The 26,310-nt window shown below is 32.8% G+C and overlaps 1 protein-coding gene and 1 long non-coding RNA gene across 2 annotated transcripts in view; one reads left to right on the forward strand and one right to left on the reverse strand.

The window, feature by feature from the left end:
* Positions 1-17,120, forward strand: part of LOC122272193 (uncharacterized) — a 25,022-nt gene extending 7,902 nt beyond the window's left edge. Inside the window, exon 2 of the long non-coding RNA XR_006226839.2 lies at positions 16,821-17,120. This is a non-coding gene — a long non-coding RNA (uncharacterized lncRNA). The remainder of the gene's footprint in view (positions 1-16,820) is intronic.
* On the reverse strand, positions 3,373-15,104 carry LOC107438375 (delta-like protein C). The gene is made up of 6 exons (XM_043055534.2): positions 14,741-15,104; positions 14,112-14,369; positions 12,261-12,536; positions 10,486-10,785; positions 9,101-9,202; positions 3,373-3,529 (listed from the first exon to the last, which is right to left on the reverse strand). The coding sequence occupies exons 1-6, from the start codon at positions 14,877-14,879 to the stop codon at positions 3,420-3,422; spliced, it is 1,185 nt and encodes a 394-aa protein (XP_042911468.1). The 5' UTR covers positions 14,880-15,104; the 3' UTR covers positions 3,373-3,419.
* Positions 17,121-26,310: the final 9,190 nt, after the last annotated feature.

Genomic DNA, 26,310 nt, shown 5'->3' on the forward strand with positions numbered 1-26,310 from the left:
GTTGAATACTGACATTTAGAAATGTGTACATAAAAAAATAATATTTAGAGGTTAAGAGTTGCCTCAGAAAAATTTGAATTGTTGACATTGAATTTAACCATGGAAACAATCGTTTTTGTGAAAAATTGAATTGTATTGTTGACATCAAAACTAAAAATATTGTGTTTCAACTTAACAATACTACCTTAATTTATACTTTAGAATTGCCTCGGAGAAATTTGAATTGTTAGAAATGACTTAAACAAAACGTTTTATTTTAACTGGCAAATACTATATTATAATTTTAACTTTTTCTATGACTATACTCATTTTTTTACTATTTTCTTTGTTTTTTTATGCATTTAAATTTTTGTGATAAAATAAAAAACTCATAGTTGTTCTGCTTCTGAACACTGATGAAAACACAAAATGATGGGCTTCATCAACAATCAAAAATATCTACATTTGTTTTACAAATTCCATGTTATTAGGGTGGCGTCCTTCAGAGAATTAAAAATACAAAATTATCTTCATCAAAGCCGATGCTTTACATTCGGCGTTCAGTGGCAAACTACTATTGCATATTGTTTTACAACACATGGCTTTAGCCCTCTGGTGGGAAAGACTTTAAAACAAAACTTACAACAGTTACTTTTCTCAACAACTGAAATTTAGAATAGTGTGATTAAGAAAAATATGTGAACTGTTTGCAATTTCAAATTAATATTGAAATGTACAGGTTTAGAATTTTCTACAGTGAAAAGTTTTCGGAACTTCAGTATTCAAAAAAGTATACAAAAGCTAGACGTTAAGAACGTATCCAATGAGCGAGCAAAGCGAGCATTGGATTGCGAAGCAATCCGAAATGAACTGCGAAAGCAGTTCCCGTGGTTGGCGAGCGCCAGCGAGCAGGGGGCGAAGCCTCCTAGTTTAATATAAATATAATTAAATCCTTATACAGGGGGAGAAAAAAATAATGGAATATCTTTAATAGTAATACATTTTTGTCGCATTTCTCAAGAAATACTTAAAGAATTATTTTATAAACTTAGAAATGTGTAGATCATGTGATTTCTCCTACTTATCAATGAAATTTAAAGCTTTTAGATGTTTGAGGGACGGACAATAAATTACAAACGAAAAATAGTTTTTCTGAATACCTTATACAAATAATGTAGCAATAAACTTATAATTTGTAACACCTATTTTGGTTAATATATGCAAAAGCTGCGCAAAATTTCGCAAACCTAGCTTAAATGTTTACAGAGATATGGAAATCTTTATAAGAAAAACTTAAATTTTTGTCGTTACTAATTTTTTACAGTGGGAGCGCAGTATAAAATAATTAATTTAATTGCTCATATATTGCGCTGTTTTAAGCAATTGTTTCTCAAATTTTAAAGCAATAATTTTTCAATTTTCAAATTGCTTCAGAAATTTTGTTTGATTTAATTCATTATGTTTGTTTAATTTATTTGAAGTTACAGCAATAATAAGGTTAGAAAAAAAAAGTTATTTATGAAAACGTCCATACTTCCATATATATTTATGCTAAGTTTACGAATTTTTGTGCAATTATTGCATATAATAACCAAAATAATTATTACAAGTAACAAATTTAGTGCTAAATTGTTTAGCATGTGTGCTCAAACACACACTCAAGGACACATTTTATTGCCAGCGTGGAAATCAAAATGCTTTCAGCAAAAATATTTTTACATTCTCATTAACAAAAAGAGGATAATCAACCTATTGCCTCACTTCTTATGGTCATCAATTATGGTTAATGGAATTTCCCTACTTAATCTATATATATATATATTTCTCTTACACGGCACCAAAAAAAGCCTCATTACAACTCCCCGAATGGCAACGTTAGAGAATCGACCAATGATTGCTGCTAAAAATGTCACATGGCAAATGTCACATGAGGTGGCTCAACATATAGCGCTTTTAAAAACGGAAACAATAACCAGAGTGAGCATTATCAGGTTGTTCAATTCAGATTCATGCCCTAAAAACATGATAATATTTAATTTAAACTCAATTAGGAATTAATTAGGCTGGCCTTCTCCATGACTATAAATAAGTCACAAGGTCAGACTTTTGAGAAAATCAGTTTAGTATTGACTAAACAAGTTTTTAGTCATGGACAACTTTATGTTGGCCTGTCAAGAGTTAAGTCATTTGACAGCCTTTCAGTAATTGCTCCAAGATGCCAAATCTATAATTGTGTTTTCAAAGAAATTCTAAATGCTTAGTGTTAATTTCTTAGAGCTTTGCAGAAAAAAATGTTTTTTGGAAAAAATTTAATTGAAACTTCTATTGGCAGTAGGCAAGGGGAACTGCCAAAATCAAAACTCCCCGATTAGAAATGCAGCATGGCGACCTCCACGTGGTATTTCTCGGGTAATGCTAACAGCCATGCATTTTAATTTATTGTATGTAAAACATCCTTATTTTGTTCTAAAATGTTATGTACTTTATCACAAATGTTAATTAATATAGAAATTGATTTCAATAATGCTGATCACCAAAAAATATTTCATTTGGCGATAAAACAAATTTTTGTGTTCTTGAAAATGAAAGACTTTTTGAGGGTTATTATCTCACAAGGAAAAGTTAGGGTTTAAAGTTTATATTTTTAAATAATAAAATTTTTTTCTAAAACTTTCAGAATTTCTAGCATTAACTAATTTATTATACACATTTAGTTGAATTTAGGTGAGTAACTGCAATATTTGATAATTTATTTTGCTAATATGTTTTTCATTTAGCTAATGTTTTGATTTTTTCACCATGTACAATGTTAGAGTGCGAACTAATTAACTGAACTAGTAAATTAATCAAGTAAATTAGGGTGTGTTTGGAATCAAAGCATCAATTCTTAAGTGACTGGGTATTTGTAATTAGAGAGGGCAAAGTGATCTGAATATTATCCAGAGCGTGTGTCCAACAGGAGCCTTATTATAAACTCTAATTCAACGACAGAAAACTGAGCAGTGGTGGTTCAGGTGATAGTGTTCATCTCCCAATGAAATGTCTTTGGTTCGAATCCCAGCGATGATAGGTTTATACGAATCGACCCCAGTGCTAAACATAAAATATCCTCAGAGGTCGATGGATCAAGGGTTAGATCTCTCGGTCTAACAATGTGAGTTTTTCGAGGTCTTTTTCTCCATGCAACGCAAATGCGTTTTAATTCCATCAAAAAGTCCTCTACGAAAACTAGTTTATCCCAATCCAGGAGCTTCTATCTCAACTCAGAAGTTTCTGAGTTTGGTTCGGAGGTTACGGAGTTGAACAATGATAGTCGTGCACTTAGAATCAGGATGGATGTTATAAAATAAATAACACCGGTTATAAAATAAAATAAAATAACAGAAAACTCACTTTATGAATATTGATTTTATTTCTATTGAATGATTTGAGCAAGAAATTTATTCCGACTCGCAAATACCACCAACATTTTTGTATCCAGGATTGCAGACGCATATTTTCTCACTATTTGTGAAAGTACATCCTTTCGAGTTTTCTCCGCAGTTGCAATCTATAAAGCAAATCATAAATATAAGCCTTTATTTCATAAACACAGATTTTCTCTAGAAATACGTAAAAAGCGACACAATTAATTCATAGATTCAAAAGAAACTAAAAAATCTAAATGACTATCAATTAATTAAAAAATTATACCTCTAATATATGTTAGAATATTTCATTTCTAACCATTTAATAATATGACAATTTCCCCTATCATTATTATATGGAATATTCTCCTATTATATAGGAAATCATATGGGTAAATATATTTCCAGTGGAATTATAATAATAGTTGGAATCAAAAATGAGATTATTTATACGTAGAAATATATTATTATTATTTTCAGACAAAGTTTATTGACACTTAGGAAACATATTTTAATTCAGATTGGATAAATTTTCATTGGGTTGCGAGTTGCCCATCTTAATTTACCATTGTGTATAGGTAAAAAGAATCTTTTAGGTAGAATGAAGATTCAGGTTACTACTGTCGAAATTAAACGATGCTTGCTGATACTCATCAAAAATATATTTCCTTTTTCTTGCAGAAAACTTTGTTATGCCATTTAAAATTATATTTGAAGACTCTTTTACTTTACTCTGCATACTACTTTTATCGATTTTGTCGGAAAGGAGAATGACTTGAAGGCGAATTTCTTCTAAGCAAGAAAAGTATTGTTTCCAACATATTTTTTCATGCTGAATTGAAGCTGAAGTTCAAGATCCGAACTAATAGTTTGGAAGGAGCCGTAGTAGCTCAGGAGATAGAGCGTTCGCCATCCAGTGAGCTGTACCGGCTTTGCCTCCCAGTGATGGCTGGTCGATCCGAATTTCACACCCGGCTCGTACCAACCACAGTGCTGACGTAAAATATCCTTAGTGATAGACGGTTGGTACGTTGGGGTCCCCTTGTAATCGGGCTAACTGTGAGAAACTTTCCTCTTCATGTAAAGCAAATTCGGGTTAGTTCTATCAAAAAGCTTTCCATGAAGGCAAATTTTTCCCAATACTTGATCAATTGATCCAGGAGTTCTGGATTGGCTTCAAAATTGCAAGGTTAAGGGGTTAAGGTTATATTAGCAGTCGTATGCCCTAAAATTGGGTCGACTGTTCAATGACTGTTATAAAATAAAATAGTTTGTACTTACGGCAAACAAGGTATTAAAGTATTTTTATTAAGTTTAAATAAATGTGACTATTCACGAGTCCAAAGAACGAATAGTTCAAAAGTGTCATGCATTTTCCTGTATAGAAAAAGCACACTTTTAGACGTGTGTAGGTATAGTGTGGAAAAAAATAAAAATTAAACAGTCTACCCCAAATAGGTCTTGATCCTAATAATCGGATCTTCACGTTCTAGGTTTAAAGGGGTGACCACAAATATGCTAATTATTTAGTACAAAAGATATTTTAAGTTACGAAATTCGACACAAAGACTACTTATTCAGAATAAACCTACTTTTTTTCTTCAACGGACTTGAATTTCCTACCCCCAAAATGTAGAGGGTAGGCGCAATCTGGAAAACATAGCCTTCGTTAAACAATTAAACTTATTAAAAAAAAATAAAAAAAATATTTTAAAAAACCACGTTTTTGTAGTGGATAATAATAATTAAAAAACAAAAATTCGAAAAGCGAAAAGCGTGGGGCGCATGAAATACATAACAGTAACAGTATGTGTGCTCTTTAGAATATGTGTATGTATATCTGTAATTGCATATGAATGTGTATGTGGTTGTGCATGTGTATGAGTAAGAAAATGTGTATATGTACTGTTATATATTTCACGCCCCCTACGTTCTTCGTTTTTCAATTTTTTGTTTTTTAATTATTATTCTCCACTACAAAAATGTGATTTTTGAAAATATTATTTTTATTTTTATTTTTTTTTTTTTGTACTCACTTCCAAAATCTCAATTTTTTCACTCACAGTACACAAAACTTTTCAACTGACATGTGACACTCATTTGAAATAATCAAATCGACAACAAAAGACAATCGCAAAAATATCAATTTTTCGTTAATTTTAATTTTATTTTACTTTGTATGTCTTTTTTCTCTTCATTTTCATGCATTGTCATCCAATTCTGAACTATGGGCCAAATTTGAAGTCTGTAGCTAGTCGGGAAGTTAGTTTAAACTCTATTACAAAATTCCACCCGAAGAGACATACACGAAGGCAAGTTGATATAAACGGGGTAAAACTGATAGAAATGGAACTCATTCCTTTATTTTAAAGTGGTAGGAAAGGTAAGGATGCTAATGAAAATCCCCATATACCTTCGCACTTATTATTCATTCATTTAATCATATAACTTGAGTAATTTAAGCAATGAAATAAATAAAATAAAGGTTAAAATATAAACGCTATTGAAATATGTCCTTAAGTATACTCTAAAACACATCTAGAATAGATTTTGGATAGATGAATAAAAAATCCATTTTTCGAATAGGGCGGAGACGTTAACCTGTTCGACATAGTTGACTTCGTAACTATTTAACTTTGATTTCAGGGAAGGAAATCATTCCATTGTCTCATTTGTCTTTTAAAACTTCAAATTTGACGCAGTTGTTTAACCTCCTAAAAAACGTTTTTCAGAACAGCAGTCAAAAAATAAATCAAACAAAATAAAATTAAATGAAAGTAAATAAATGAATGAATAAATAAAAATATACTGCTTTTAAATTTTTAGAAAGTTTTGATGAATTATATATTACTGTGTTTTTTTTTCTATCTAAGAGCCATTACCATTACTTTACGTTAAACTTACGTTAAGTATTTTAATTTAATATACTGTGTCACTAAAGGAAAAATCCCCAATAAAATATCCCCATAAAAAGATAATTTTCTTAAAGAAATGTGAAAATGCAAATAAAAGTCGATATGTTTTGAGCATTCAAAAATTCACGTCACGAGTCGTTAACGTCTTGCGAGCCCCGAGAATGGCAACGTTTGAAGTAAATGTTTAGTGCCCTCAAAAATAGGCACCGATTTTTAAGACTCGGTAGACAAGAAATCTTAAAGTGATTTGAAACAAAAAATGCATGGGTGCCAACGAAAAATGGAAAATAAATGTGGAAAAAAGAGAACTAGAGAAACCGTGGTAGCCGAGAGTGAAATTGCAAGTGCAGCCTTGGCTACATTATTTAAAAAAGAGTTTTAAAATTTAGACTGAAGGAAAACGGTATATAAGTCCCTTTACTAGAGATACCCAAGATGCACATTCTTTGAGGATAAATTTAATCTCGATAATACCATGACCTCCGAGAAGGGGGTCATACTTCTCGGGGGTCACGATAATACCCAACCACCCCTGCCACATCAGCTTCATCTTTGATACCCCAGGAATCTTGTTTTATTCATATGAATGCCGATATTCTTGTTAACGATATTAATTTCGCCCCGTGGTATTTGGAAATGCATTTTGCATTGATTTACCGTTCCCAGTTTTTCTATTTTTTTTTCTTCTTTAAATTTTTTATTTCCTATTTCACTCTTAGGGTACTGCGGTTTTTCCACCACTATTTTCCACTTTTATTTTTATTTTCTTGTATAAATAGATTATTTAACATTATTTCTCGTTGAAATAGATTATTGTTAAATAATACAGTGGTGAATATAAACGTAATAAAATACATTTATGTTAGTTTTGCTGTCACTAATACAGTTTCTTAAGGACCTCACGAATTCTGTTTAAGAGGAGACTATCGTATCATATGTATAATTTATGTAATGATGGTAAGAATGGTAAAGTAAGTTTGTAACAAAAGGAATAAAGCAAAGAAATTATGGTAGCAATATTTGGTGATAACTGTTCAACAAGTTGAGCAATATTTCATGGTTAATTTACGAAAATCCGTTTCTGATTGTATCAAAACATCAGGATGCCATTTGCAAATTATCTAATTACCTTTATCTGAAGAAAAAACTCACTTATTTGATAGAATGAAGCGATTTTTTTTTAAAAAAAATGAATCCTACAATGTTCTTAAACATACATATTTCAATCTTTTTTAAAATGTCACATAACATTCACTAATTTTTTCAATTATAAAAAAAAATCGTGAATTATATGAAAGTGCATTTTCTATTTTTTACTCGATCTTTTTCGTGATCTACCCTACATCTCAGTACATACTTAAAATAATGCAAATTTGGTTTCAGTATAAAATCTTCATATTTAAGAAAGTTAAAAACAACTTAAAAAATACTATAATGACTTATAAAAAATTCATGTGTTCGTATACTAAGATCTTTAAAAATTGTAAATAATTTATAAATCGACTCAAATTTTATTTTTCAGGGAGATGAAAACAGGGGAAATCTTTGCTTTTTGGGCAGAAATCAAATTAAAACAAATCAGTTGCCTAGGAACTTCAAGAAATTTTTCTTTTAACTATTTGAAAAAAAAGGAAGAAAAAATGCCTTTCCAACCCAAGTTAACACAAAAACGATGAATGGGTTATTTTTTATTTTATTCTTTTTAATTCTTTCAGATTGATTGCTTAGCAACGGAGAATTTCTCTCTTTTCGATTACGCAGTTAGAGTATGGTTACAGTAAATATCTCTTTCTGCTAACTATAGTTCTTGACCTCTTTTTGGGACGACGCCAAATATATATAACTTCCTAGCACCCCAATTTTTGAACCAATTTATTTTGAAATTTTGTCTACCTTTCCCCTATTTTGAAGGTCAAGAATCCAAATAAGTAAATATATGTTTATTCAGAGAAAATACATTTCTGAGTTTTGTCACTTAATCATTAGTTAGTTCTAATTGATTAGCATATTTGAAATCCACCCCAGAAAACATCACGATTGACTCTTAGAACGTGAAAATCTGATCATTAAAACAAAAGTTATTCAGGGTGATATTTTTTTGCGTACTGTACATACATAAAAGTAACACTTAAGACAAAAAACATATGACCTTAACGTATCTCATCACAAAATGTATTATCGCCTTGTATTATTGCCTTCTTCTTACCGATCTTAGCATTTCAGAGAAATGGGGACACTTAGTAAATGAATTTTAACAAATCCTGCTGAGAACCTATTATTGAATTGTATAATAATTTAAGTTTCTGGAGAACAAACAATGGCGTAATTGTCCCCCGATATTATCATAAATTTCGCATTGTTTCATTTCTGATGACATAGCATGTAAGAAGAAGAGGAATTATTGCTGTCTTATGCTCCTTGTCAATTACTGGCAAGTCTATATTAAGGCATAGGGGTGGGCTTCTTGTTTACTAAGAGCGCCCTCTATGGCCAAGAATTCGACTTCTGCCACACATATGCATCAAAGCCCGTTTTACAGGGAGGACGCAATCGCACAACATCCATCCATCTACAGATTATAATTTTGACTTGAACCAGAGCACGATTAATCTCCAATTCAATATCCCCAGAGGTGTTATGGGAACTTGTAAGACTTGTAGTACCGACAGATTTAACGTGCAGTCACCATTTACTTCACGGGGAGTCTTACACCGGCCAGGATCGAACTCACGACCTCTTGGACATGGTCCCAAGACCAATCAGGCTATCCCAACCCTGAGGAAATAAAAAGCCTTATACCTTCGCATCTGTCTCCGTGGTTGTAATGTCCTCGATGGCATGTGCAAGTTTTCACTCCATCTCTGAAACTACAGGATGTTGCACCAGCACCACAATCGCACACTGTAATTTAATAAAGAGAGCATTGATTTGTTGTCGAAATTTATAAGCTAGATAACAAACTTTATAATGTAGGATTCCCAGAAGACAAATGTCGACATTTGAAAATCTTTATCCCCAATAAGACATATTATTTTCAAATCTGACAATTAAGTCATCTAATTTTAAAAGTAGAATTTGGAGATATGAAAATTCTATTAAACACTAAAATGGCCCCCCCCCATAAAAAGATAGATGATTTTCAACTACTGCTATGATTTGTTTAACACTTTCATCGAGGCAAAAGCGTGTTTATGTCTTACCTTCTGCACTAAATTGAAACAAAACGCGATTTTTTTTTAAAACATGATTCTTAAACTTCAAAAACTAATAATCAATTGGAATCAATAACAAAATTCCCTCTGTGTTTAAAAAAATAATAAAATGAAAATAATAATCTACACTAAATATTGGTAAATAGGTTGTCTGAAACGCTACTATAGTATTGAAAATCTTTGTGTAGAGGACGAGTTATTTCGGCGCACAGCAAATTTTCCTTCAAAACGAGTTATCTCGTCAATTAATCGTTTTTTATTTTGCGCACTTTTTATATGTACATACATTCAATGATAAATTCAACAGATATAAATTCAATGATAAATACAATAAATAGAACATATTCAAGATCGCAATCTCACGTTCAAAATCCACATCAGAGCAGAAAAGTGGGAGCAATTTCCACTGAAAGGCAATCAGTCTGTCAAAAGTATCAACCTGCCTGCTTCATGCGTGCATATTTTAACTGTTGAAAGGCTATTTTATTTTTATTATATCAACCGATGCCAGAGCCCATTTTTTTAATCTGTCATTAAAATCAATCCAGTTGTTCTGAAGATATGTATCCAAATCTGAAAATTCTCTCATTTTTGAACACCAGTATCTAAGTCAAACTTTCTATTCTCTTCGAAATCTGCATACAGATTAAATATGATCTGATGTCTCTTACAAAATAGGAAAGAAAAGCTGAACAAAAACATTTTTATAAGAAAATACAATCTGTTAACTGCTCAGCTGACATGAATTGAATTGTTTATTGCTTAAAATCAAGTAGTTTCTTCAGCGATTTGATAAAATAACAATTGTTTTAATCAATTGTAAACAATTAAAACATTTTGTTTCCTAGATCTTTTTTTTACTAGTTCTAGATTTACTGTCTTGTTTTATTAGGTATTTTTCAGAACTGTGTTTACCTGATCATGTTTCTAACTCTGAAATAAAATCATGTAAATAAATCTTGTGAACTTTACCCTTGCATTGTTTGTCATGATGATCGAATAGCAGATTGCGATCTTTGCATCTGCAGAAAGCATACGCTGTTATACCGTGGTTGTAGTAGTAGTCGCAGGTCACGTGATCGCTCGTGCCGCAGTCCACTACCTTGTTGTGACAATCATCGATCACTTTGCAGTGTTCTCCACTGGTGCCCTCAATGCAGTGGCAGGAACGCTTCTTCTCAATGTGTTCGTAATCTAGACAGGGTTCCCATCTGGTGCACTTATCGTGACATACACCGAAAGGTAAACAATCCTCGTTTGTCCGACACTTATCTGAAATATCAAGCGAGTGAGCAGCCGTAAGCAAGAAAAGAAAAAACTTATAAAGTAGATATGTATTAAATACAAACATTTAGTAAATAAAGCAATATTTAATTTAGGCGCAAATTATTCTCATTTAGATTATGATGTCTTTTAATTGGGTATTTAACTTTGTTTGATTTCTTTTCCATTTAAAATTTTCAATTGTATTATTAAATTTCCAGGATAGTTCACTTTCCTGCTACTGATGTTTATAGTTTGGCGCAGAATTAAGATATTTTTCCTACTTTTCATTCTTTGTTTTGTATTAAATTAGGTAAAAATACTGAAAAATATTATATTTAAAATTTTTTTAATTTTTAGTTATGAAATAAAGCATGGGGCACCGGTGTTACTTTCTACGCTAAAGGTAAAATCTCTCAAACCCGGCTCACTTCCGAACAATAATTTTAGAAATTTACTGTTATTTCGATCTAAGAGAAATAGTAATTCGAACTTATTTAATTTACAAAATCAATTGTAGATAAATTTTTGAATATGAATGAAAAACAATTTTTGACCCAGCTAGTGCCGGGGTTGCCTGCGAACTTCTGATAGTGGTGTATTAGTTGTGCTCAAGTTATCCTCTGCAAAACGCAGTGTGAATAGTCCTTTAGTGTGAAACAATTTCATTTTCCGAGTACGACAAGTTAATTATATCTTATAGTGGACATTTTAAAAACATCCTAATATGATTTTCATTCACCGAAAGACTTTTAAATAATTGTGTGATGTGGTTTTCATTTATTTTTCTTCGATTTTCATGAATATTGCGGGCCAATTGCTGAAACATTCTAAACTAAAAGAAAGGAATAAAAAGATATAAAATAAGTATAAGAAAAAAAAATATATCATGCCACCTGAACTTGAAAGCAAGATCTGTTTTATTAACCTTAACTGTTTTCCTGTTACAAACTACTAACCTAAACTAATCTTAATTTAAATTAGAGCACATTGTATTAATGTGTTACTATCCTTGACTAAATTGAACCTTGATTCAAATAACTTCATCTATTTTTTATGCTTTTCTTTTAATTTTAAAATTTTACGAGTCCTAGACGTTTCTGGAATACTATTTAAGATCATTCAAAAGAGGCTGTTTTTCTACTGGGATCTATACTCTTTTTCGAGTTAATTTTCTGAAAATTAAGCCAGAGAGAAAAACCAAAATTTTCAACACCTTTTTGCTTTTAACCCTTTTGGGCACAGTGTTTCCAATCTGACAACACTTATTCAAAAAATATTATTAATTTAAAAAATTTAACTATAAACGTTTGCAACTACTATTTCCTTTTTTATACTACTTTTTGGCAACCACTACTTTTTAAACAGCATGGAGCTTAAGAATATCTCTTTATAGCGGTCAAAGATATCAGTTGCTAATGTGCTCCCTTTTGCCTCAAATTTTCAATACATTTATTTTCAAATGAAGGAAGTTCAGGACTTACTTCGCTCGACGCATCTTTTTTGCGGCCAATCAAATCTCTGGTTCTGGTCCTTGCACTGACAATAAGCTCGCTCCAGATATGTATTATACCTACAGATGACGCCACCTCCATCACCGCAATAGTTGGGATTGTCGATACATTCTTCCACTCTTTCGCAGTAGTCTCCACTTGTCCCGAATTTACATTCACAGTAATGAGGTTCTTTTTCATCGTAATCGTAATTAGCATTTATACAGTCTGCTCCGTTAAAACACTCCTTATAAGTTTGGCAGGGCTCTGAAAGAGAAATGAAAGCGAAGCGCATAATCAGTAACTAATCATCAGTTATCCCATCCAAAACTTATTAATTGGGGATGGATTCAAAAATAGGTTATATTCAGGTCATTTGAAACACATAATCATCAGTTATCCATCTGAAAAATGATCAATAGTGGATGGATTGAAGAAAAAGTTAACATTTAGGTCATTTGAGACGCATAATCAGTAACTAATTATCAGTTACCCCATCCAAAAACTATTAATAAGGGATGGATTAAAAAAAAGATTACATTCAGGTCATTTGAAACACATAATCATCAGTTATCCATCTGAAAAATGAGCAATAATGGAAGGATCGAAGAAAAAGTTTAGATTTAGGTCATTTGAGATGCATAATCAGAACTAATCATCAGTTACCCCAACTGAAACTTAGTAATTGGGGATTGATTCAAAAAAAGGTTATATTCAGGTCATTTGAAACACATAATCATCAGTTATCCATCTGAAAAATGATCAATAGTGGATGGATTAAAGAAAAAGTTTTCATTCAGGTCATTTGAGACGCATAATCATTCACTAATTAACTAGTCATCAGTTACTCTATCAAAAAACATTATTAATAGTGCGTGGATTAAAAAAAAAGGTTTCAGAAACATATTTTAAAATAAAAATTTTGTAAGAAATATATTTCAGACTGGGGACAGAAAGCTCTAGTCTGACAGCCGTTGTGGTTAGCCTGTGCAAAAATCTTATTTGGAAGTCTTAAATTCCGACAATACCTTAAGGAGTAAAGAAATATGAATTAAGGTTACGCTTAAATTTAAAATTTAGCCAATACTTACATCAGGGATGCTACACATCATTAAAAATATAAAAAGTGGTGCTAATTTTTACCAATCCATTCCCTTTCAGCACCTATTCATTTTTTTTCTGGTTATTTATTAATTTAGTCTTATTTCTCTAACGCATTTTTTTAACCATTATACTTTTTGGCCATTTGTCTTAATAAGATGTTACTTATCCGTTTACAGAATATTGTAATTCTAGTATTTTATTAATTAATCCTTTAGTCTTTTGTATTACATCTTAAACATTTTTCCCTAAGCTATTAAGCAAACAAGCTTTATTAAAGATATAGTTTATTTGTCCGTTCTAAAGCTCAGATAATTCGTCACGGCAAGTGTCGTGATAATTCGTCTCAGATAATTCGTCACGGCATATGCATATAGTTTAAATTCATCGCATTGCTTCAAATGTAAAACTCTTAAACTATGACTTTTGGTATTTTTCTTGGCGACAGAGCGTCAAAAAAAATATTAAAAGAAATATCAAGAAGAAAAAAAAGAAAACTACTTAGGAACGCGAAAAGTAACACTTAAATAATGTTCTCAAAATATGGAACAACTTCCTGAAATAATGGAATCCTATTTTCGAGTTTGAAGATGCTTTGGTGATCAATAAAAAAAATAAAAAAATTCATGTTTAAACAGAAAAGTATGTCTTCTTTTCTAGTCTAATTTCGTAATTTAAAATATCGCATGATATAATAAATTGGCGTATTCAAAATTCTTCGATGATTTAATTCAGACTTACTTCGATCCACACATGTTTTAGTGGGAATGTCGAATCTCTTCCCGAATGTCAGACATTCGCAGATGGTCCTCCGCTTCTTCCGGTGGAATCCACAGGAGACATCTGGGTCATTGCCACACATGCCCGGATTGTCGACGCACTCATCGATGATGTCACAGTTTTTGCCACTAATGCCTTGAAAACAGTCGCAATACTCTTCTCCTAAGTTACCTCGACAAACACCCATGAAGTTACAATCTTCTCTTGACGTGCAACGACCTGAGCAACAACGTAAACAGCGATCAGTGCAAATAATATTTTTTGTGAAAAAAAAAGAGTTTCTATTGCATTGTGTGCTTAAAAACGTAAACTCTTAGTAAACAGAATAAGTGTCTCAGGATTAAGTGATTTTTCTTCACTTCACACTTTTCCCCTCACCGTCACCATAATTTAGCAAATCTTGCTTTTTCTCAACTCTATTATATTCCAACTTGTTACTGAAACGTACTGCTGTGGGGGGAAAGTAAGATTTGCCAAAACCAAAGAGGGGAAAATATGAAGAGTAGGGATATCGCATTACCTTGAGACACCTTTTCCGTTTACAGAGATAATTTTTTTAATTTAGAGAAAAATATAAGCCAAAATTTTACCTGTGTCTTCTCTGCTTCCACTTAATACTTTTAAGTTCATGTGATAAATGTCACTCACATTTCTTTCAGCACCGACAAGCTCAAACATGAAATAAATTGTGAAACAATTTATTAGCAAGAGTGTCGTATTCATCCCCATGTTCAAAAAGATAACACTTTTAAACTTGTATAAATTTCAGTTCAATTTCTGTAAAGAAGAATGAAATTATATCATTTCTTTAAAAAAAAAAGTTTTTTGTTTCTTCCAATATGAAAAGAACACTCCGTGCTAAAAAGAAATGAAATCGGATAATATTTTGTTCTCCCTTTAATAAAAATAAGAATCAAATTTAAATCAACTGATAAAAAACGATTTCCTTTATCATACTCTTTGGTAACAGAAATTATTCGTCACAATTTTTCTCACGAGTTTTATCGAAAAATTTAGAAGAAAGATAAACAGATGTTTATTATGATGTGACTCGATTTAATTTTAACTCTCGATTGGAAAAGTATTTCATAAATTGCGAAGGTTTTAAAATAAAGATTTAAACTTACTGAAAGTGATAAATGAAATATGTAAGAAATATTTTCGATATAAAATTAGATTTCACCAAATAATAGCATTTCATAATACTACAATACATTAAAATTTTCGTATTGAAAGCCTTTTACAAAAATTTCCAGAAAAATAGAAGAAGAATTTTATTTTATTTTATAATTAGAATTGAACAGTCGACTCAATTCTGAATTCACGACTGTCAATGTTCAATTCCATAGCCTTGTAACTCTGAACCAAATCCAGAAGACAAAGGAACTCTTAGATCAAGTATTGGAAGAAATTTAGCTGCGTTGAGGACATTTTGATGGAACTAGTCCACATTTACGTTGCATTGAGAGGAAAACCTCTCGCTGTAGGGAGACTCTAACCTATGATCCGTTTACCACTGAGGAAATTTTATGTCAGTAACGCGACCGGTGCAAGCCGGTAGCGGGCGGAATGCGTATCTACCTGCCATTGCTTGGATTCAAACCCAGATCACCTCATTGGGAGGCAAGCTCCTCCCACAGGGATTGACAAATCCTGGATGTCAGGTCAACCAGGTGACTAGAAAAATTTTCTTGGCAATTAACTTTTTCACGTTTTATTCTATTGCATATTACTTATGTTAAGCAGAGAGATTCATTAGAAAAAAAATCAAAATCATAATACTCCTTCGTTGTAAAACAGTCATTCATAGATGGTATTTTAAAGCTAAAACTCAAAGGCATTGCAATGTATGTATTCATTTATCTGCTGCTTTTGTGTTTATTTCATACAAAAGAATTATTTAGAAAATTTCTTTTAAATTTAATTTTTTATGCATTCATTTTCGATTGAATAGGCTGCCATTTTGTAAAAAAATATTTTAAAAAGGCTTGTTACAAGAAAGGAAAACTATAATAATAATTGCTGACAGGTTAAATTTTGACTAAGAGAATTAAAAATAGTGGGCTTATAATTTTCAAGTGAAACAAGAGGTATCCAAAAAAATGAGAATGCTTTATTTTGGAATGAATTTTAATACGTTGCAGAAATTTGACAACGTCTAATGGTACCAGTCCACCTTAAATAATTTTTTTTTATTTTGTCAAATTTGCTATTTATATTAAAGTTTTCTAACATTTTTACCATTACATTGCTACTCTCATTTTATTATGCAACGCATGCGTTTCTCAAACAAAAATTTTATTACTTACTCAAACTTAAACCTAGTTGATTTATTTAGTTCAGTACCGTTTCAAAGAAAAGTATTAATTTTCTAATATTGAATGGAATTGCTATTAAAATTTTGGCAATTTGCCATAGTGTTTTAAATTAGCGAATAAATCAATATAATGTGAAAGAAAAAAGTGGAACAAAAATGGAATTAATTGGCTTTTTAAAATATTCTCTCGATATTTAAAAAGCAGTTATTAATTTCTGCACTACTATAGATGATAAAGGAAATAAAACCACGTCCTTACAAGTATCTTAACGGACCACTAGATAATAAACTATATATCTACATTTAATTTTCCCATGCTTAACACTATATCAAATTTACTTTGAATATTACAGGATCAAGAATCACAGAATACATTCCATAAAAATGTCACTTCAACCCCTTCCTAAGTGGGAGGAAAGAAAGAAGGCCTCCCTGAAAGCAACATGCAAGCGGGCAAACAATGTGTAGCCCAAAAAGCTGCTTCTTACATTGAGGAAAACTGGAAATGCAAATTATGAAAAATAGAGCGGAATCAAGAAATGGAAGAGGAGCATACTTTAAAGATGCCCAAATAGAATTTCAAGAAAACAAAGTGTTAGCAAGTGATCCAAGATAATTGAATATTTTATTAAATAAATATTTGATTATTTTACTGTGTTGTGTATCAGTGTTATTCAACACGTGTTGTATAACTGTTAAAAAATGCAATTTTCCACATAATTTTGTTGCCAGTGGGAACTTAAGAAATAATGGTACATTTTAATTATAACATTGCCTTATTATTGATGACAGGTTTGATTAATGTTGTTAATTGACTATTTTCTTATTTCACAAGGTTAATGGGAAATCCGTATAACCGTAGAAAATTGTCATATACAAAGGATGCTTAATGTATAACTGGTTTTAAGGTAATTGATACAATTGTAACAAGATTTCTACAAATGAATTTTCGTAGTTTTAGAAAATATTTTTCCCATGCAAAGACATTGTATTGCTATTTTAATGAATTGGAATTAACTATTGCAACTTTTAACAGTCAATGAAAGATCAGATAGAAAAATGTTATATTCCAAAGTCCTTATCAAGGTCTCATAAAATTTATTTGTTTTTAGAATTTCAGCTTGAGTTTACTGATACGAATAAATGTATTTTTCACAAAATTCAAATTTTGAAGGGTTACGCAATAAATACTGATACAGTTATTTGTTGATTATTAAGACTTCAATAAATAGTAATACCAACTGTGGAAATAGTTGCCTTACAGCCCCTTAATAGGGATATGTATCGAAGAAAATTATTTGATACTAATGTTAGTTGAGCAGGAGCAATATCACTCCAAGTGATGCTAAATGCAGTTAATCTCTATTCTGATTAGATGAACTACAAAAATCATGTTTTAATTATATAATATAAAGCCACCAAAAAGATTTAAAAATGAATAATCTAAAATGAAATTATTTTAGCTTCATCAATATAAACAGCTTTGTGAGAAAAAATCAGGTTACTTTTTCAAAGGGGTTAATAATCAGGGAAAGAAGAAAAAAAAGTAATATCAGTAAAAAAAAAATTACCGATTTATCAGTAGACTGGACAAGTAATTCTTTATCTTATTTTATTTACCCAATTTAAAAATAAAATTGATGCAAGCATACTAAAAGCTAATGCGGATCAATTGTGTTAATATTAAAGTGAATTACATAACAGTACATACTAATAACAGTAGATATGAACCAGTACTTTTAAAAAAGACATTGACAAATTTAAAAACATGCTTTAATATATTTAAGTTTAAAAAAGACAAATTTTAATTAAAATAATTTGAATTGAGGACATTTCGTTTTGCAAATCCAGCAGGAGAGAGTGTGGTAATAATTTCTTGGGATTCTGGTATCTTTAGTTGCTTCAGCAATTTTTCTATCTTTGAGTCGTTAGGTGGCTCTTCATCACCTATTGAAAATAAATTGTAATTTGTGCTCATCCTCATAGATCTGACATTAGTTGGATCAACTCCAAAAAGTTGTTGGCAGGCTGAAAGTCGATGTCCTATTTTAATTTAACGCATTTATATAGTGGTAGATATAAAGAACTGTAATTTAATTTTTGGCTTGATGAGGAATTAACATGTTTCAAAATATCCTTCTTTGATGTTATTCACTTAGCTCGCCGTTAGAACATGGCTGTTCATACTTCGGCTTAGAATATAGCTTAACATAGAAAGTAGGCGTTACTCTCCATAGCATCATATTTTGGATAAAGATTTAAGCAAGGAAATTTCTTACTCGATAACATCTTTTATTTAAGATGCTTCTTAAAAATGTTACTTAAATATTTACTTACAGTACTAAAATCTTTCATTCTTCGCTTTTACAATTGGCAAAATTGAATCAAGTTTACGAAATAGAAAATAGGCGTTACTTTAAATAGTATGACATATCTGAATTAAAAATTAACCAAGAAAACAAATTTTTTTATTTTTTTTTTTACTTGGTTTCTGTTTTTTAACCCCTTGATGACGGGTGATTCAGAAAAGCATTCGCACGAAATTAGGATGTAATTAAATAAAAAACGGTAACTTAAATGTAGTCGTTGCTAATTTGACAGAATACTTTGCTTTTACTTTAATTATTGTTACTTTAATGATATATATAATCAATGTTAAGTCAAAGCATAACTAAATAGTTTTATTTTGAACAAAGTAATGGTAAATTAAATAAATCAAACAATTATAACTCCGCCCACAAATAAACTGCTCAAGAATTAATTTTAATTACCAGTTGATACGGTTTTATACTGGCACGTATGTGTGATATTTGTGACTAGTAACTAACTGTGAGATCATAAGCGACTTGTCAAATTTAAAGCGATAAATTAGTTGTCACCTTAAGTAAATCACCTTACCCACAAGAGGATGAGGTAATTTTTATCTAAATTTTCCTTCTTAATTTAAATAAAGTCTTACTTATCACTTTAAAAAAGAGTTGTGTAGGAAGAAACACATTGTAGAATAATCCAGAGACACCAACGCTTCGCGACCCAGGTGCCCAATAAAATCAAAACACTAGGACTAGGCAGAGACGCCAACTCGCTCCGGACGGCAAATAAATATTTTCGTTTTCTGATTTATTATTCTTGTTTTAGTAAATTCAATTTGTAGGATTTTTACTCATCACTATTTTGCATCACATAAATAATTATGTGATGCTCCACTTTTCAGCAGTTAAGCCTTTTTAAAAGTTGTCAAAACGAACCGAAAAATTCCAAATATTAGTTTGTATTCCTATCCCAAGGTTCCCGCNGTGGTGCATGTTTTTGCGTCGCTATAAAATTTTGTGGTCAATTTGGCTATAAAGCAATTGATATCATCAATGTTTAAGTCTTTTCTGAGTAATCTATTGCTAATCGCCCTTGGGGCGCCAGTCATTGTGCGTAAAAATTTACCTTCAGTTGTAGATAGCTTCTTTTTTAGGTTGTTGCTTATGGTAGTGAGGGCTGGGCAAGCATACGTAAGAATTGGTCGAATCGCTTGTATATAGATAGTTCTTTTATTTGCTAGATCAAGCTTTGAATTCTTATGCAGGAGGACTTTGAGCGCAAAAAACGCTCCTCTGGCTCTTTTAATTATGTCGTTTAAGTGAGTACTCCAGCTCAAATTATATGAGATCGTGACGCCGAGGTATTTAACGTGTTTCACTGGTTTGATCTCAGTATTAAAGAGATAAATGTGGGGAGTATTTTGTTGTTTTTTCTTACTATTTATGATTAGGAATTGACTTTTGTCGGGGTGTAGTTTTGTGCGCCATTTGCTAAGCAAGTCTATGAACGTTGGAAATGATGAAAATCTCAGTATTCGGCGCGAAGCGCCGCTAACTGATTCGTCTAAATTTGAGAGTCCTAATTTGCATAGGCATAAATTTCAAAGTGAAATATATGAAAAGTTCGCCACAGCCTGGCGCTGTGGAAGTCATGTGAGTGATAGACTTGTGGGCACTAATTCTTGGTCTCAGGGAGTAGGGATCTAAGTAGCTTCACTAGCTCTTCATCCTTAAGTAGCTCTTTCATTTCTTGAAAAATTTTGAGGAATCTGGTTGCGGAGTTAGTGACATTCTTGGGTTGTCTTTCAACTTTAGGGATCCCCCTGGGTCTTGCACCGCAGCCTGTAAAACAGGCTGGGTGCTCACCATTACAATTGATGCAGATCGCAGGTTCTGTAGGTGGTTTTGTACACTCGTACGTGTAATGTTCTCTGGCGCATTTCATGCAGGCAGGAGCTGTGGCAGTACAATTTCTTTGAGTGTGTCCAAATTTCTGACATTTAAAGCATTGGATCTGGAATCTGCCGCCTCTGAAGCGCTCGATCTGTACTGGCTTTTCTAGGATAGTCTTAATGTTGTAGATGTTTCTGTTGCTGGCTGTATCCCATTGGATGATGAGAAAAAGTGGGAGGGGCCTAAGCTCCTCCCCTCTTCTTCGCTGCAGCTGAACTATTTTTTCCGGGAGAAGTCCGATGTCTTTAAGGTTTTTCTCCAATTCGAGTAAATCTGTATCAGTTTGAAGACCTCTGATGAGGGTTTTCATTTTTCTATTAGGAGTTGAGTCCGTAATTTTGGTGCTAGAAGTGGTGGGTTCAACTTGTTCGGCCTCCTTCTCGCATTCTGCCGGCACTGGGAAGTCGGGAGCTGTACCTGGGTTTGGGCTGGTGCTCTCTGAGTCTGCTAATGTTGTTTGGTTTACACTAGTCTTGGATTTTTTCTTCTTTTTCTTTATCTTTCTCACGGGGAGATTGGGAATTTCTGTTGTATCCATCTGAGTGGTGGTCTGTGGTTGTATTTCAGGCTCAATGATTGGAGTAGATACGTCTATATCCGTGATTTGAGTATCCATGTTTTCCACTGAAGTCTCGGTTTGTCTGGGGGTTTCAGTCTTAGTAGGTTCACTGGTCTTGGCTAGGGTCTCAATCATCTTGGTCTCCCAGTCTTTCCAATTTTCTAAGAATTCAGTGTCCTCAGGGAATAACATCATCCTTCTTTCTGCAAATATTCTAACTTTCTTTATGACGAGTTCTAAATGGTTGCCCGTTTTGTATTGCAAAAGTGCGTTATATCCTTCGATCATAGCGTCTATGTCCTGCTTGGAGCTGTGTTCGAGTGGTGCATGAGGGGTGAGTGGCTTAGCAGCCGTCCTTTTGCCTCCACGTCCAAATCTGTGATAGGATGACATTGTAGCTAGGGAGCTTGGTCACAACACAACCTTACTCCACAGAGTCTGGAACGAGCAAGTCTATGACTGGATCGTGTAATTTTGGCAAGGTACCTGCCCGCGCACGCGGGCACTAGACCTCTGATCTGAAATTTGCCCTAGGGCGACTGGTACTAATGGCATTGGAAGTGATGAGGATGGAAAATTTGGAGGAGTACGAGGCAGTAACGGCTCGAGATGGCTGCATATGCAGATCAAATCATGATAACATATAAGTAAAGGATATGAAAATTGGCAAAAATAAGTAATGAATAATTAAGAAATTTATGTACAATTATTAAAGTACAAGTCTGATAAAAATAAAAGGCAAATATAATAAAATTATTTACAGTATTTACAATATGTACAAGTAGTGTCCTCTGTTAATANACCTAAATAAGAGGTTAATAATGTAATATTAAGATACATATTGCTAGAACTAAAATAAAAAAAAAAACATCGGTATTAATGACAACACAATTACAAAGAGGGCTTCTGAAACTAAATCGAACTGTCAAATAGGAATTAAGCATTCTGCTTTTCCCCATTCTAAGATCAAAGGTAACGCCTACTTTTGACTGAAATCTTAGGATGTCTTAGATACAGATGTTAGTATTAGAATCGATTTAAAGATAGAGGATATAAACATCCCACTACTTGCCTACTTTCTCCTTAAATCAGGCTGGGTTTAGATTTATTTATTATCGGGAACTAAGGATAAAAGCAGGCATTTTTTTTTTCTTTGAAAAATTTAACCTGAAAATTCATTTTTGACGATATAAAATAAATTTTTTGATCACATTAAAATATTGGTTTTAATTATTAAAAATGTATTAAGTATATTGTATAAATATTGTACGTCAAGTGCCCATACAGATGTTTGAAAGGCAAGAGATTAAATTTTTTATTTTTTAGAAATGCCGTTGAATTCATAAATCAAGTTGTGTATACTTGCGCTTTAAAAACTTGGTGAATTGAATACCAGTCCTTCGCATAGAGTGAATGAAAAAGATTAAATAAAACAGATGGTATAAAGACCGAGCTGTGAAATCATACGCAAAAGCTGCGTGACGTGATTATTTATTTTGGGCGACAGAGTCCAGCCAGGGACTCTATTCCCAACTTAATCTGAGATTACATCACATATTTGTGACTGCTGCATATTTTTCAAAAATATCTTGCATATTTTAATAGCATATTATAAAGTTATTAGGTAAATATAATTGTAGAGAAAAATATAATTACAATTTGAAAGTGTCAAACAATTGGCACTATCTTTTTGAGCATTTGTGCTAGTTTTTATNTAGCTAGATCATGTAATTTGGCAAGGTACCTGCCCGCGCAAGCGGGCACTAGACCTCTGATCTGTAATTTGCCCTAGGGCGACTGGTACTAATGGCATTGGAAGTGATGAGGAAATGAAATTTGGAGGAGTACGAGGCAGTAACGGCTCGAGATGGCTGCACATGCAGTTCAAATCATGATAACATTTAAGTAAAGGATATGAAAATTGGCAAGATGAGTAATGAATAATTAAGAAATTTATGTACAATTATTAAAGTACAAGTCTGATAAGAATAAGAGGCAAATATAATAAAATTATTTACAGTATTTACAATATGTACAAGTAGTGTCCTCTGTTAATACGACGACCCGGCCGTCCCGGTACTCTACCGCTCGTGCCGGGTTGCTCGTCGTTCTAGTATTAAAACCTACAGCTTGCCCGGTTGGGACCCTATTTAAAAAACAAGGTTGCTCTTGCCCCGGGTTCGCTGTAGGCCTTGTGTCATGACTGTGTTTTGTTTGTGTGTGTATTCCTATCTATTGTATCTACGTGAGAGTATCCCGTCTGATAAGAGGAAATTTATAATTGGGTTATGGTTTCTGCTGTCCTGAATTAATTCTTTTTTCATTATTTGTTTAAAGTTGACCACATCAGTATTATTTACACTATGAAAAAAGCTGGCGCTTAGTTGGTTTATATACTCATAAACAGTATCGATGTTTAGGTCTTTGCGAATTGACTTGTTTGGAATGTACCAGGGGGCACCGGTGATCCTTCGCAGAATTTTATTTTGTAATGTTTCTAGTCTTTTAAGTTGACTATCAGGTAAACAGTTCCATGCAGGGCATGCGTATGTGAATATGGGCCTGATACAGCTGATGTATAGGTGTCTTTTGATGTTTAACGGTAGATGAGAATTCGCGTTGAGTATCGGTCTGAGACAGGCATAAGCAGCTTGAGTTTTGTTAGTAACTTTCGTGATATGTTCACTCCAGTTTAGTCTATAGTTTAGGGTAAGCCCTAGGTAGTCTGCTTTATTTATAACTGGGATATTATTTGAGAATAGGCATACTTTGTTGGTAATCTTTTTATTTCTCTTTTTCCTTCTGATTATTAGAAGTTTTGATTTGTCGGTGTTTATAGCTATTTTGTTTTTCGAGCACCAACTCTCAATATTTGGCATTTGTTCATTTAATTTCAGGGCAGCGTGGTTTGGGCAGCGTGAGCGAACAGCTATTGCCGTGTCGTCGGCGTAAAAGGCCACCATGCAGTTTCTGTTACTTAAGACAGGGAAGTCACTTGTGTAGATAAGGTATAATATGGGTCCAAGGATGCTCCCTTGGGGGACCCCTGCGGCTATCGGTTTTTTCTCAGACAGTTTATTATTTAGTTTGATTTGGAATGTTCTGTCTTTTAAGTATGAATCAATAATATTCGTGAAGGCAGTGGGTATATGTTGTCTTATAAGTTTGGTGATTAATGCCTTATGCCAGACGCGGTCAAATGCTTTGGCCACGTCCAGCATAAGGAGGGCTGTCGTCTCATGTTTATAGAAACCGTCGCTAATAAAGTCTATTAACCTAATAAGTTGTTTGGTTGTCGACAATTCTTTCCTGAAGCCGAACTGTTCGTCTGGCAAGAAGTTAATATGTGGAGTGAGTCTTTGTAATAACAGCCTTTCAAAAATTTTTCCAAATGTAGGAAGAAGACTTATGGGTCTGTAGTTCGAGGCTAGTCTACTGTCTTTTCCTGGCTTGGCAAAAAGAATTACAGTGGCGTTCTTCCAGGTTTTCGGAAAGATATTATAGTCAAGGCATGCATTATATATGCTGCATAAAACATTTATTTGGTTTATGGGAAGATATTTCATCATTTTGTTATTTACGTTATCCTCTCCTGGGGATTTTTTGTTATTTAACTTGTTAATGATTTGAATTATGTCGGCTTGGTCTATTGGGTCAATAGGTCCGATATTCTTATGCATAAGGTAGTGATCATAGGTTTTATTTATGTTCTCTTCCTCATCTTTATCAGTAGGATGAAGGTTGAGTTTAAATTGGGTTTCAATTGTGTTAGCAAATATTTTCAGCTTCTCACTATCACTATAGATATTTATATTATTTTCAAGAATTGGTTTGTTAATAGTTTTGGTTTTTGACGATTTAAGTGCTTTCGCCATTTTCCAGACGGTTTGGTTTTCAGTGCAGAGCTCTGCTACTTTATCGTTCCATTGGTTATTTCTGTATTCACTACATATTCTTTTTAGTCTTTTAGTGAGTTTATTAAGTTCTTGTTTATCCTTGGGGTCTCCATTTCTTTGCCACCTTTTTCTTATATAGTTTTTATAGGCGATGTCTTCTCTGATATTTTGTGGTAGCGCCATATAGTTCTTTTTATCCACTGTTACTTTTGTGGCATTTAGATGTGCATTTTGTATCTTATTCGTTAATGCATGGATGGTGGTCTCTATATCATTTATGTTTTGTATATTACAATGATGTTCGTCGAGCGCAAGAATATTGTGGAACAGGTCCCAGTTTGTTTTCTTAGTCAATGCAGGGGTGTCTTGTATGAAATCGCCGAGAGTGGCTAGGACCGGAACATGGTCACTTGCCAGCTCTGTGACAGTATGACAGCTCATTGGGGTGTTTGTATTAGTTATAAAGAAATCTAATAAGTCCGATCTTTTATTCGGGGCGTACGGAAAGTACGTGTGGTCTGTGGGTGCAATGACTGTTAAACTTTTCGCAGCCACAATGTTGTATAATTTTTTGCCTGTTTGATTATTCGTACGGCATCCCCAGGATGTGTACTTCGCATTTAAGTCCCCACCAATAATGCAGTCAATGTTGGGTGGGAAGAGGGTATCTATGGTTTCTTTGGTAATAACATTTCCGGGTTTGTTGTATAATGCAGTAAATTTATATGCTATATTATTGTTTTGGTACAGTAGTATGGATGTTTCTTCATGATTTGGTCCAGTATTGTTACTATAGAGAACTGTGTTATAACTTCTCTTTACAAAAATAGCCGTACCTCCTCCTCTGGTAGTAAGTCTATCGGTCTTGTAGGTGTGATAATTTGCTAGTGTAAGTTTATTCGAGCCATTGGTATGCGTCTCGGTAACTAGTGCAATGTCGATATTATATTCGTAAATAAAATTACTGAATTCAATGAATTTGTTTTTGAGCCCGGCGGCGTTCCATAACATAATGCTTAGGGTTTTACTCATCATTATTTTTGTTCAGTTCCTCTTGTTCGATTTTTTCGACTGCTCTTTTAAGCAGTGGGATAGCGTTTAAGCCATTTAAAACGCTTACCAT

This window comes from Parasteatoda tepidariorum, chromosome 9 (genome assembly GCF_043381705.1).
Source record: "Parasteatoda tepidariorum isolate YZ-2023 chromosome 9, CAS_Ptep_4.0, whole genome shotgun sequence".
In the NCBI taxonomy this organism is placed as follows: Eukaryota; Metazoa; Arthropoda; class Arachnida; order Araneae; family Theridiidae; genus Parasteatoda; species Parasteatoda tepidariorum.

Bases quoted from the DNA above. Each gene is read 5' to 3' on its own strand.
- LOC107438375 (XM_043055534.2), bottom strand. From the start codon at position 14,879: ATGGGGATGAATACGACACTCTTGCTAATAAATTGTTTCACAATTTAT. The intron at 14,370-14,740 runs GTAAAATTTTGG...GTTGTTGCTCAG, and splicing joins TGGAAGCAGAGAAGACACAG to GTCGTTGCACGTCAAGAGAA. The intron at 10,786-12,260 runs GTAAGTCCTGAA...TTGATATTTCAG, and splicing joins AAAAAGATGCGTCGAGCGAA to ATAAGTGTCGGACAAACGAG.